We start from the raw sequence: 14,164 nt of genomic DNA, 5'->3' as shown, positions 1-14,164 counted from the left end.
ATTTTTGAAGGAATTGCAAGACTACGTGGAGACTGTAAAAACAGTAAGTACTGGGCACCATACTACTGAGTTTAGGTAAAATACCAGGCTGCCCACCAATCCCTAGAGCCCAAGAAAAGAAGATGGAATTCTGGAAAAGCAGAGCTCTATTTCTTGTGAGAAAAACAAAACAGATGTTTCTCCTACTCCTGAGTGACCTGATTTAGCTATAACCCTCCAGGTAGTCAACAGAACCCACGCAAGTGTGCCATCATTTCTGATCTTGTTTTCTCATCCTTTTTTCTCTCTAAGTCTCATCCATACATCCTGACACCACATTATAATTCCCTCTGTCTTTCTTCTAACCTCCTGTGCCTTCTTTATCACCTGTACTGTCTCAGCTTCAAGGCTCCCAGAGAACAGATCCATGTGGTGGGTCTAGAACTTAGAAGCTGCTGTCTGTGAAATCCCCCAAACCACTGGTAGACACCACAAAACAGTTGTCCTAAGACTAGGGAACAGGTTAACTTTATGCATTGTATCCTCACTTCAGAAAAGTTGTCAAATTGCTTTTAAAGACCTAAATATAAGGATGCCTTAACAGAAACAACTTAGTGACTGAACACCACCTCCACCATCACTTAGTTCCTTGGGATACTTATGAAACTTCTTTTAATAATCTCTTTTACAGGTTGAATTGTGTTCTCCCAAAATTTATGTCTAAAGCCCTACCTTGTTGGAAATGTGAGATGCATTTGAAGTGAAGCTCTTTAAAGAAGTGAATAAATTAAAATGAGCCCTTAGATAGGCCCTAATCCAGTGTGACTGGTGACCTTATAATAAGAGGAAATTTGAACACAGAGAGATACCAGGGGTGCCAGACTGCTGTGGCAAGTCACAGTGGTGGGATGGGGAGAGCAAGACAGGAGGATGAAAGCTGGCTAGAAAGGGGGCTATTTGAGGATTTTTTTTTAAGAGGGCTAAAAAAACTTTCCCTGAAGCTTGTAATCATCCAAAAGGAAGATAGAACTACTTTTATGATATACCAGGAATTTCATTAAACCTCTTATACGTATGCTTGTGTCTACATTAGGTCATTCAGGTCTTGAAGCCACTCCGAGAACTAGTAATAATCACTTTTTGTTAAACATTCCAGTTTTCTCGGTTGTTTTTTCCACTTAGCTTAAAGCTACTATCGACTGGGTCTTTTTCACATTTCTATACCTGGTGATTTTCAGGGTGCCAGACAGAGTGGAGTTTGGTAGATTCTATAAAGGAAAGTAAGTAGACATAATATCTTATCTTAGTGTCGACTTAAAAATTAGCCACAACCTGAAACCAGAGAGTATTTTACTTGGTGTGAATGTTTAGGAACCCCAGCCGGGGAGACAGCATCTCAGTAGCCCCGAGAGACTGTTTTGAGGAGGCGGGAGAGGGAGTCAGGCTATATACAAGTTTGCAACAAAGCAGACAGGCAGTGGGAACATCAAAGATTATTGGTAAGTAAGGAAAACCAGATATCAGGTTAAGGGTTTTAGTGGGAGGGCTTTCCAGGTGGCACTAGTGGTAAAGAACCTGCCTGCCAATGAAGTTAAGATGTAAGAGACCTGGGTTTGATCTCTGGGTCTGGAAGATCCCTGGAGAAGGAAATGGCAACCCACTCCAGTATTCTTGCCTGCAGAATCCCAGGGACAGAGGAGCCTAGTGGGCTGCAGTCCATAGGGTTGCACAGAGTTGAACATAACTTAGCAGCAGCAGCAACCTATGTATGGGAAGGTGCGAGATTCTGAGATTATTGAAGTCATTCCTTGCATATGCATCTCAATTATCTGGGGCCAACATCCTGCATTTTTATAGAAAAGCTCTGCTCTTCTTGAATTCCCTTAGGTCACACTGGAGGGCTGTGATCACTGATGACTATGACATCCTTAAGTTCCTCATGTAGGGAGTGGTGCTGCTTGTTGGCATGACTCATAAATTCACATTTAGGGGCCAGAATCTCAGATAGCTGTGGCACTTCTTGCCCACCACATGGCAGGAAATATTTCATTTCGTGTTAGTAAATGAGGCACTGATTATCTGCAAAGGTAAGTAACTTGTACAAGTAGTAAATGTTTGTGCTGAAATTGTTTTTTAACTTTTTATTTTGAAATAATTTCAGATGTACAGAATGGCTGCAAAAATGATACAAAGAATTCCTATACACCATTTGTCTATCTTCTCTAAGCAATAACATCTTTCCTATTTGCTTTATTATTGTTGTTTAGTTGCTAAGTTGTGTCCAACACTTTTGAGACCCCATAGACTGTAGCCCACCAGCCTCCTCTGTCCCTGGGATTTCCCAGGCAGGAATACTGGAGTGAGTTGCCTTTTCCTTCTCCAGGGGCTCTTCCCAACTCAGGGATCAAACTTGCATCTCCTGCATTGGCAGGCACTTTACCACTGGGCCACCAGGGAGCCTCATTTGCTGTATTAGTCATATATTTATGTACAGATATACAATTTTTTTGAGAATAAGTTATGGACATATTGCCTTTTTCCCTAAGTACACTATACATTTCCTAAAAACAAGAACGGTCTTTTTACAAGGGTTTAATATAAGTATACTTATCAAAAACAGGAAATTTGCATTAAAACTATACTATTATCTAACCTGCAGACTATATTCAACTTTCGTCAACTGCTATCTTTAACAAAAGAAAAAAAATTTTTTTGTTGTTTCAGGATACCATCCAGGCTCATACCATGCATTTAGTCATGTCTCTATAGTCTCTTTTAATATGTGCTGTGAAGGTGCTGTGCTTAGTCATGTCTGACTCTTTGTGATCCCCATGGACTGTAATCCACCAGGCTCCACTGTCCTTGGGGATTCTCCAGGCAAGAATACTGGAGTGGGTTGCCATGCCCTCCTCCAGGGTATTTTCCCAAGCCAGGGATCGAACCCAGGTCTCTCGTATTGAAGGCAGATTCTTTACCATCTGAACCACCAGGGAAGCCCTTTTTAATTATGTGTCTCCATTTATTCAGTCTTTCTTTGTCTTTCAGCATTGTGATGTTTTGATGGTTATGGGTTGGTTCATTTGTAAAATGTTTTTAAATTTGTAGTTGTGTAACTTTTTTTTGTGGGGGGGTGCCACATCACAAGGCATGTGGAATCTTCCTTCTCTGACCAGGGATCAAACCCACGGCATCTGCATTGGAAGCACGGAGTCTTAACCTCTGGACTACCAGGGAAGTCCTATACTTGTCTAACTTTTTCCACTCCTGATTGGAATTTGTTTATGCATTTTAGCATCTTTTATATATTTATTAGAAGCCCACCAGTGGGAATTCCCTGGCATTTCAGTGGCTGGGACTCTATGCTTCCACAGGAGGGAAGAGAGGTTTGATCCCTGGTTGGGGAACTAAGATCCTATGTGTGGCATGGCCAAAAAGCTAAAAAAAAAAGAGAGAAACCCATTAGTGTCAGGCATTGTACTAGGAATTGTCAGGCAACGTACTAGGAGTAAAGGATCTACAATTACAAATAGCACTGCTTTTTTTTTTCCCCTACACAGCGATGCTGTGCTTTCATACCAATCAGATTGGCAAAAATGCTGGACCATTATACTCTTATGTTTTGCCAGAGACAAATAATTGAGCTACGAAGACTCATACACCATAGTTTCTGGTGAGAGAGTGAAATTAAACAATCAATGGTTCAGTTAATACATGTGTGCAACAAGTTATCCCCAAACTTGGTGACATAAAACAATCATTTCTTATGCTCCCAGTGATCCAACAGTTCAGATAGGACATAGTGGGAGCAGCTTGTCTCTGTTCCAATGTCTGAGGCTGCAGATAGAAGACTCAGAGGTTGGGAGCTGGAATCATCTGAAGGTTTATTCACCCATATGTTGGATGGTTCATGTTGGCTGATACCTTAGCTGGACCTGCTGGCTGGATTATCTATACAAGGCCTCCACGTGGCACCATCTTCTTCATAGCATGATGACTGGATCCAAGTGTGGGTGTCCCACAACATAGAAAGTCAGGCAGAAGCTGTATCACCTGCTATGACCTGGCTTTGGAAGTCATACAGTATCATTCTCACCACATTCTGTTCATTAGAAGGGAGTTTCTAAGACTAAGCCACACTCAAGGAAAGAGAACGTAGACCTTTCTGATAGAGAAGAGTCAAAATTACACTATAAGAGGAGCATAGAGAATGAGATATATTGACATGGACATCTTTGAAAAATACAATCTACTCCAATCAGATTGTGAACAAAGAAGAACAAAGAACATCTTTCATGACCCAGTTATACAAGGATTAGGCTGCAATCCACTGCAATTGCTCTCTGACAGGGCACCCTCTGGGGAACTGAGGATGAAAAACAGGATGAAATGCTCTGTGCTCTGAATAAACAGGCCCCTGGATAGTTATCTCAGGAATAATGTCAATGACTCATGATTCTTGCCCCTTCTTATACATAAAAATCACTAAAATAATTAATTTGAGATTGTCTGTTCTTTGTGATTAACAGTAATCTTTTACCAAGATGTATGTTTGACTGTTTCCCTGGTGGCTCAGTGGTAAAGAATCCACCTGCAATCTTCCCTGTAGAAGGAAATGGCAACCCATTCCAGTATTCTTGCCTGGAAAATCCCATGGAAGAGAAGCCTGGTGGGCTACAGTCCACAGGGTCACGAGTCAAACATGACTTAGGGACCAAACCACCACCACCACCATGCTTGACTGCATGTATTCCTGAGCCAAAAAACTCATGTATAAACTGATTCTCCCCCTACCTCTTTGAAACAGTTCCTCAGAACTAACTGAGAGGCTGTCTCCCAGGCTCTAGTCCTCAGTAAGACCATGAATACAACTTAAACTTTCAATTCTTACACTAGGTGTCTTTCTTTCAGTTGAGAAGTTTGAAGAAAATACAGCAATATTTGGCAAAATTAAAAATATATATGACTTGGAAATTCCACATCTAGATATACCTCGGTAAAAACTTTTGCACACAAAGAAATGTACATACAAAGAAATGTGCAAAGATATCACTGCAACATTGCTTATTAGAGTAGAAATTTGGGAACATCCCAAAAATCCATCAACAGATGATTGATAAATAAATTATGGTTTATTAATACACAGGGAAAAACATCAGTAACAATAAAAGAACAATAAGATATATTTTAATACTGACGAGTCTTAAAAAAAAACTGCTGAATGAACAAAAACAACAACTTGCAGAATGATTTGTATTACATGATAATATTTATGTAAATTATTTTAAAATTGTACATGAAAACTATATTTTGTTTATGAATATATCATACATGAGGTATAAATATAAAAAATAGGACTGGAAACACCCTAAATTTATGATTTCATTTGAGAAGAGTTAAAAGGAATGGAAATGGAGAGAGGAATAAAATGGACTCCAATGTTTTTATATATATATATATTTTTAAATAGTAAGCAAATAAAAAGCAATATTTATTTGCGTGCTATATGTTAGTTTGTATTTATCTACACTGTTTAATTTTTGAAAAGTAATTAATCACATTAAAAATGAAAGGAGGCCATGAGAGAGGGCAGGGTATGATAAAATCTATCAAGAAGAGTGAGGAGCTCCAGAAGATTTCCTCTCCTCAAGAGCATATGCTCTCCCTTCCCATGAGGTTCTTGGGCCTTGCTTCTGCCACCCACACACAGGCTTCCTCTATGGACTTGCCTCATATGTAAACATCACCTTTTCTGTTTCTGTTAGCCTGTGTAGATAGTGTGCAAGGGATAGGATACCCACTCCAGTATTCTTGGGCTTCCCTGGGGGCTCAGTCAGTAAAGAATCTGCCTGTAACACAGGAGACCTGGGTTTGATCCTTGGGTTGGGAAGATCCCCTGGAGGAGCGCATGGCAACCCACTTCAGTACTCTTTTTTTCCCACTTCAGTACTCTTGCCTGGAGAATCCCCATGGACAGAGGAGCCTGGCAGGCTGTAGTCCACGGGGTCACAAAGAGTTGGATGTGACCAAGCACAGCACAGCACAGATAGTGTGGCATTTTCAAAACAACAACAAAAAAATCCCCAAAGCATTACAAATTAAAAACAGTATTTAATTTATAAGTGAAATGGTTTTCAATTGTATTCTTCTCCACTGTCCCCTCCCCGCAATGGAACTTGTTAAAATAGCTAAGTCAATAAGTAAAGCAGTAAGAGGGGCATAATGTTTTTATTGGCTCCACCTCCTGTAGTCAATATAAAAATTTAAAAGTACAATGTCATCTGACCTGATAGTCAAATTCTGTTTCCATACTCTGTGGGTAAGAGATATATATGAATTGTTTACTTAGCTCTTTTCCCCTGAGAACAGTGGCATCTCTAAGCCAGCATTAATGGTCCTGGAACCAGGCTTGGCCCTGGGATGCCATTAGAGACACAGACTCTAAAACCCCTCAGGGTTTCCTGTCTTTTGAGGCTCATATCTTTGTGGGGCTCCCATATATACATGTGTAACTAAAATTGTTTTTTCTGCTAATCTTTTTATTACAGAGGGATCTAGGCCAAGAACCTAGAAGGGTTTGTGGAAAGTTATTTTTTCTCCCTTACTCCTAAGGCTTAAATTCTTAATCCCAGTCCTTCAATTTCTAAATCAAATACCTATTCCAGGACACAGCTTCCACTCAAACGAGGGTGTGGGCAAGTCAGACTCACCAGTGACAGACTCAACGGGCCCTCCCAGAGGACCTGGTCCAGGGCCTCTCCGTCACAGTGTTACTGCCTCCGCCACCCACTCACCCTGTCCAGGGCATCCTATTCTGAAGGCTGTTAGAGCCTCCCTGGACTCGCTACCTTCTAGCTGCCAGGAGCAGCGCAGCACCAGCTGTGGCTACCAGGAACGCCTCCAGACACGGCTGCCTCCTGCTCCATGACAACCACGCCCTTCATGATGGGTGATTAGGAAATAAGACACACAAGTGGAAAACGAGGCACCGATGTCATTAGGGTGAACCACACGCACTTTCTCTTACCAAGTGCTGGAAGCTGAGGTACAAAGGGAAAGAAATCCTATGACACGCAATATCATAGCAGGAACTGAGGCAAAAGATTGGGCACCCACCGGAGAGAGCAATGTGTCAGGAGCCAGAGTCTAAAGGGTATCCACGAGTCTGACCCCTCAAAGGGACAGCTGAATGAAAGTCACAGCTCCCTTAGGCTGATTAAACCTGTTGTTGCAGTAAACAAAGATGTATATGATTTAAAAAAAAAAAAAATATATGTTCCAAAAACCCAATGAGTAGAACAAGAATGTTTTTAGTTTCCCGGTGCTTCCCCCCCAGCACCCCCCAACCCCCGTGATCGATGCTTTCTCTTTGTTCATTCTAATAGAGAATGGGAGACTTGACTCTAAGGTTACTGTGGATTATTATCACTATTTTTTTTTATTATTATTTTTGGTTGAGCTGGGTCTTTATTGTTGCTCACTGGCCTTTTCTAGCTGAGGTGAGTGGGGGCTACTCCTTGTTGCGGTGAGCAGGTTTCCCATTGCAGGGGCTTCTCTGGTTCAGTACTTCAGGCTCTAGGCACAGGGGCTTCAGCATTTGTGCATGGGGTGAGTGGCTCTTCAGAGTGCGAATCTTCCAATGAACCAGGGATTGAACCCATATCCTCTGTACCACCAGGGAAGGCCCCTTCAACTATTGATATTTAAAACATTATCTGATTAAATATAGAAACAAATAGTTAAGATCTAGGATGCCTCAGTTACCAGTGTTAGAACCTGTGTATGAAATGCCATTAGCACTCTGGATCAGTGCCACCTCCAACAAACACAATTATTTCAAGGGAAATATGTAAAGCTATGAGCAGAGTTTGAAGGGATGGAGAATTTTCTTGCTCTTTAATCCCAGAAACCTGGCGGAGGCCCCAGGTTGCTAAATAACCTCAAAGTTTGCCTAGGGCCAAAGTAGTTCTTAGAAAATTGGCAAATGCAGGCCTAGATAGCTCCAGGCTGGCAACGACATGAAAGGGATCTCAAACATACTTATACACACAATCATTATAATGGGACCAAAAATGGTTTTATTGCTCTGAACACAATACAGCAAACATTGGCCAAATTCCTAAGGTTAAAAATATGGAAGTCTGGACCCTCCATTACCCTTTTATCTACTACCTTCCTTCAAAACACAGAGCTCCAAAGCAGAAAAGAATCTGACTTTTTTTTGTTCCAACTCTGGTCTGGTGTCCTCATCACTCTAATTTTTCCAATACTCTCCTTTTTCCTTCTATGGGAACCAGGAAAATCAATAAAAGACAAGAAAATCAGAGGAGATCATAAGAGAATTTGTGCTAAGCGAGAAGCAAAGTGACCTTTAAACAATCTTATCTAAGTGTACAGGAACCAAATGATAAGGGGGGTCGGTCTTCTGAGGGGGGTCACAGGCGACAACGAAGAACTTGTATTGGGCGGCGTCATGGTAGCGGCAGTCAGGATACCTTCCCGCAATGAAATTGCACTGAGTCAGGTTGACAGGCTTTGGACTCTGGTGACAGTTGTGCTGGCCGTTCTTACAGATGATGTTGGGCAAGTCACAGACAGCAATCACATCCTGGAAGGAGCTGTGCAGAAAGGTGTTTTCAGGCTTACAGTGCCGCGTGTAGTTATTGACGCCACTCATTGCCTTGTTGCATGGGAGAAGCTCTGGCTGTATGTGCTGAATTTCAAACCAGTGAGCCTTGGTGAGATTTTTTGGCACCGCACCAAGAGGACGCACTGCCCACCACATTCCCAGCAGCAATAAGAGGACAGAAGAACGTCCCAGAAGAAGTGGCCTCATCTTTTCTGTGCAACGAGAGAGAAAATAGATCGTAGCAGTAGAAGCAACAAGAGAGAAATTATTGCTCGTAACCATTAAGATTTTTATTCTGCTTTTTAAGATTTCATAGCTTTTTTTTTTTAAACCATCTTCTTTCTCACTTGAGTCTCATAGTTTTGAAGAAACTAAAGCTCAGTGAGGAGGAATTTGAGGTAAGACAACCTTTCCTCTGGTTGGTAGATCTTGTTCTCTTTGACCTACACTCGTGTGTGTGATGCTGCCCATGTCAGAAACCTTGTCTCTTCCCAGGATCCCTGGTGGTCCAGTAGCTAAGACTCTGAGCTCCCAATGCAGGGGGCCCAGGTTCAATCCTTGGTCCGGAAACTAGATCCCACATGCCACAACTAAAGATCCTGCATGCCACAATGAAGATCAAAGATCCTGCATGCAGCAACTAAGACCCAACGCAACCAAATAAATAAATATTTTTACAAAGAAAAAGAAACCTTGTCTCTTCCTTCCTGAAACTTTTGCCCTCCTTCTAATTTGACCTGGATCTCCCAGTTATCTTCACTGCCCACTGTCTCCCCAGCTATGGGGCTTACCAGGTCTCCACGATGCGGCTCCAGCAGCACTAGTTAGTCCCAGGACCAGAAGCTTTTGTCTGTTGTTCTCATCCCAGGCATGCTAGGTCTGCCTGCTTGGGGAAGGGTTCTGAACCCTAAGAAAGAGAAACCTATAGCTTGGAAGATGAATTTCTTATGGACAGTATGGATGAAACACTTAGATTTTCAAACCTGCTATTTAAAATAGTATCAATTACACTGTAGACATAGGGAGAGTAAGCTTATTTTAGAAACAATGAGACTTAAAACACAGTTTTGAGGAACTGATCACTTCCTGATATGAAATGGTATTTCCTTCCTTACTTGAAGCTTCATTTTTTTTTTGCAAGTTTTATGATTTCAGTTCCTTAGGAGAAAATATACATGAAAATCTGATGTAATAACTGTCACATACTTGGTATATGAATTTCAACAATAGACTTGAATGAATTATTCATTTATGTGTATGTTTTTTAGGCCAGCTACTGGGCTACTCTGATTCATGAGCTCGTGATCAGTCAATTCAGTTCAGTCGCTCAGTCTTGTCTGACTCTTTGCGACCCCATGAATCGCAGTACGCCAGGTCTCCCTGTCCATCACCAACTCCCAGAGTTTACTCAAACTCATGTCCATCTAGTTGGTGATGCCATCCAGCCATCTCATCCTCTGTCGTCCCCTTCTCCTCCTGCCCCCAACCCCTCCGAGCATCAGGGTCTTTTCCAGTGAGTCAACTCTTCGTATGAGGTGGCCAAAGTATTGGAGTTTCAGCTTTGGCATCAGTCCTTCCAATGAACACCCAGGACTCATGATAGAGATAGGTAAATGGATTAATACATAATATATTAATAAATGTAAGTAGCACTTACAGCTGTGATCAAGGTAACTGTCTGGAGACAGTAGCTGCTGCTGCTGCTAAGTCGCTTCAGTCGTGTCCGGCTCTGTGCGACCCCATAGACGGCAGCCCACCAGGCTCCCCCATCCCTGGGATTCTCTAGGTGAGAACACTGGAGTGGGTTGCCATTTCCTTCTCCAATGCATGAAAGTGAAAAGTGAAAGTGAAGTCGCTCAGTTGTGTCTGACTCTTAGCGACCCCATGGACTGCAGCCTACCAGGCTCCTCTCTCCATGGGATTTTCCAGGCAAGAGTACTGCAGTGGGGTGCCATTGCCTTCTCCAGGAGACAGTAGAAAGGAGGTAATTTTGGAAGGCACAACACCTGCTCTGAGCTTTGAGGATTAATTAGAAGTTAGGTGAAGAAGATGGCAAGGGCATCCCAAAGAGGAAATTGTAAGAAGAGACCCATACATATGAAGCAGGGCACATTTAGGGTATTTGCCTGTTAAACCTTTTCCTATTTTTTCATTGGGGCTGCAATATCCTTATTCAGAACCTATTGTCTCATAGAGGACTCACATAAAATTTTCCTACATGGACTCTCTGCCTTTAGTCTCTTTTGCGTCCAATCCATTCTACACATTACTTCCAGATTAACATTTCTTGAGCATAAATGTAACAGTGAAACACTCTTGCCCAATACTTTTAATGGCTGCAATAATCTTGAGGGTAAAATTTAGTCTGTTTATAGCAAAGCTACAGGACACAAGGTTAATATACAAAAATTGGTTGCTTTTTTATATACCAGCAATGAAAAATTGGGATTTGAAATAAAGACACTATCATTTCCATTAACACCAAAGAAAAATGAAATACTTAGGTGTAAATCTAATAAAATATGTACAAGATTAATATGAGGAGAACTATAAAACTTTGATGAAATAAATCAAAAGAGGATATAAATAAATGGAGAGATGTTTCATGTTCATACTGAAAGAAACCAGAACATGTCATCCCAAAATATGGCTCTTTGACATCAAAATTATTTTGCATTGAAGGCAATTAAGAATCATGAAGCGCAAAATGAGCTTCTCCCTTTCTGTCCAAAGGCAGAAAATAAATTTTCCTTTTACTGGAGAGAGACTGTCATCATCCCAGTGAGGACACCAGTGGAATCAGCAAATAAATCTCGAAAACTATCTTTTTAGTTATTTCTTCACCATTTACTATCCAGAGATAGTATGGTGAAGGGGTATACTATGTCTGGTCTCTGGTATATTATCCAGAGACCAAACCCCTTTATCTTGTCAATTCTTTACAAAGGTATTGCTTCTTTGTCTAAAGGGTATAAAAGCTTCCTGCTGTGTCCACTTATTTGGATTTTCATCTTCTTGTGAATGCCCCCATGTGCATGTGAACATTTAATAACATTTGTATGCTTTTCTTCTATTGATCTTTGTCTGTTGAATTTTCAGACCCAGCCAAGGAACCTAAGAGTGCTAAGGAAAACTTTCTTCCCATACAATGACATTATGCACTTGTCAAAAATGTGTACAGCAAGAACAAATTCTAGTGTAAGTTGTGGACTTTGGTCAATAATAATGTACTTAAAAAAAAATAATTTTATTGGCTGCCTCTGGTCTTAGTTGCATCATGTGGGCTATTTGGTTGTGGCATATGGACTTTCTAGTTGTCACGTGTGGGCTCAGTAGTTGCTGCGCCCAGACTCCAGAGTGCACAGGCTCAGATGTAGGCTCAGTTGCTCTGGGGTGTGTGGGATCTCAGTTCCCAGACCAGGGATTGAACCTGTGTCCCCTGCATGGAAAGGTGGATTCTTAATCACTGGGTCATCAAGGAAGTCCCAGTATTACTGTATTAATACTGATTTATCAATTGTAACATAAGCACTACAGTAAAATAAAATGTTAATAATAGGAAAATTTTGAACTGTGTGGTTAGGAGAAGGGAAAAGGAAGAAGAAGCATATGGGAACTCTTTGTACTTTCTACTCAATTTTTCTGTGAATCTAAAATTTTGTCTTGGGGACTCCCCTGGTGGTCCAGTGGTGGTGAATCTGTTTTCCAATGCAGAGGACAAGGGTTGGATCTCTGGTCCGGGAACTAAGATCCCACATGCTGTGAGACAAATAAGCCTGAGCGCCAGACAACAGGAGAAGCCTGCCTAACACAACTAGGGAAGCTCACACACTGCGATGAATACCCAGTACAGCCTAGATAAATAAATAATATCTTTCAAAAATAAATATCTTTAAATAAATAAATATCTTTAAAAAATAAAATAAAATTGCTCTGAACCAACAAGCCCATTAATTTAAAAAAATGTTTTAAGATGTCTGTTTGCCTAGCACTCAAGTATCTTTTTCTATAGCCTATGTATTAGAATAGTCTCCCTTCTCCTTGAAGTTCCACAACTTGATTGTATTCCAAGTCTACTACAGAGAAAAACAATACCAAGTTATCCATGTCCCTAGATAGGGGTCCCCTAATCCTGACCTCACATCAGAATTGCCTATAAAAACTTTTATAATGCCAAGATCCTAGGCCTACTGAATCTGAATTTGGGGGACTGAGGTCTTTGCATATCTATGTTTCATTAACTCCACAGTGATTCTTAGTAAAGAACCATTTTTCTTGACTGACACTGATTTTCACCCAGTGGCCAAGTTTTTAAGACTGGGTATGCTTGACTCCTGAGGTAATGTTTCCACTTTGTCCTAATTCAGGCAGATGAATTCTTGTCTTGCTATAATAAGTAAGGTGCAAGACAGATGGGGGAAGACAAGAATGGGAGAATATACCTCTCTTAATTCTCTTAAATTATCCCAAATCTTTGAAGTGTAAGGGATACTTTTCCTTCTACACTTCTAAATTCTCGGCTGGGGTCCCTGTAACAAAAGACAGATCAATAAGATAAAAGCATACAAATTTATTTAGTATAAGGAACATAGGAACACTTGTAAAGAAATGGAGACCCTAAGAAGTGATTAAACCTGAGCATTTTTACGCTAGGTTTGACAAAAAGTGGGAAGACATGGACAGATGTGTAAGAACAAAGGTACAAGCTCAGTGTAGTAAGAGAGGAGAAACTTACAAGACCTATTCATCTAGATCAGAGATAAAGATGCTTTTTCCCCCTTAGACATAGAGAGGGCTCCTCTCATATGAAGATCTCATGATCTGCTTCAGAATGTCAGAAAATCCTTCCTGCACAATCTTCCATCTCTCAAATTCCTTCAGCTTGAAACATTCCATAAGCTAATGTGTGCACACTCAGTCATGTCTGACTCTTTGTGACCCTATGAACTGTAGTCCATCAGGCTCCTATGTCCATGGAATTTTCCAGGCAAGAGTATTACAGTGGGTGCCTTTTCCTCCTCCAGGGGATCTTCCTCACCTGGGAATAGAAACTGTGTCTCCTACGTCTCCTTCAGTGGCAGGCATATTCTTTACCACTGCACACCTGGGAAGCCCTCAATATGCCAGGGTGCCAAATTCAGTAGTAACATGTCCTGAAACCCATCAGATGCTCCCTGTGCAGGAAATGGGCCCTGGTCATTGGCTGGGCCCTTGTGCCAGCCCTAAAATTCTAAAGCAAGTTCAGGGCATCTGATAGGGTCTCTATTATCTATGTTTTCTCCATACCCATGCCTCACCGAGAAGGGATTAGGTCTATGGCCTGTTATTTTGTATATTCTATTCTCTAGACCTTTATTTGATTGCTGACTGCAAAAGTAACAGTCTCAAAGCCCTGTCCTGAAATAACAGATCAGTATCTTCAATCTAATAGTTACTTATTATAACAATTATCAGCCATATTCATACCTCTTAGAATGTTCCTTCTTTCATGGTTGCTGATGTATTTCTGTGTCAGGCATCCAGCCAGTGATGGGCAGAACAATGAGTCAGAGGCTGATG

General features: G+C 41.2%; 1 protein-coding gene across 2 annotated transcripts; it reads right to left on the bottom strand.

The window, feature by feature from the left end:
* Positions 1 to 8,031: 8,031 nt before the first annotated feature.
* RNASE6 (ribonuclease A family member k6) lies at positions 8,032 to 14,164 on the bottom strand. 2 transcript variants are annotated; one of them, XM_043920887.1, is made up of 3 exons: positions 14,072 to 14,164; positions 9,397 to 9,512; positions 8,032 to 8,817 (listed from the first exon to the last, which is right to left on the bottom strand). In XM_043920887.1, the coding sequence occupies exon 3, from the start codon at positions 8,810 to 8,812 to the stop codon at positions 8,348 to 8,350; it is 465 nt and encodes a 154-aa protein (XP_043776822.1). In that variant the 5' UTR covers positions 8,813 to 8,817; positions 9,397 to 9,512; positions 14,072 to 14,164; the 3' UTR covers positions 8,032 to 8,347. The 2 variants fall into 2 exon arrangements, with proteins under 2 accessions (XP_043776822.1, XP_043776823.1); XM_043920888.1 differs by lacking the exon at positions 14,072 to 14,164 and adding an exon at positions 10,263 to 10,281.

This window comes from Cervus elaphus, chromosome 12 (assembly GCF_910594005.1).
Source record: "Cervus elaphus chromosome 12, mCerEla1.1, whole genome shotgun sequence".
NCBI classification, from domain to species: domain Eukaryota; kingdom Metazoa; phylum Chordata; class Mammalia; order Artiodactyla; family Cervidae; genus Cervus; species Cervus elaphus.
The sequence above is the reverse complement of the archived record's forward strand: the minus strand, read 5'-3'. Positions and strand labels throughout refer to the sequence as shown.

What these genes read in the sequence shown, in the direction of transcription:
- RNASE6 (XM_043920887.1), bottom strand. Translation starts at nt 8,812, where the DNA reads ATGAGGCCACTTCTTCTGGGACGTTCTTCTGTCCTCTTATTGCTGCTG.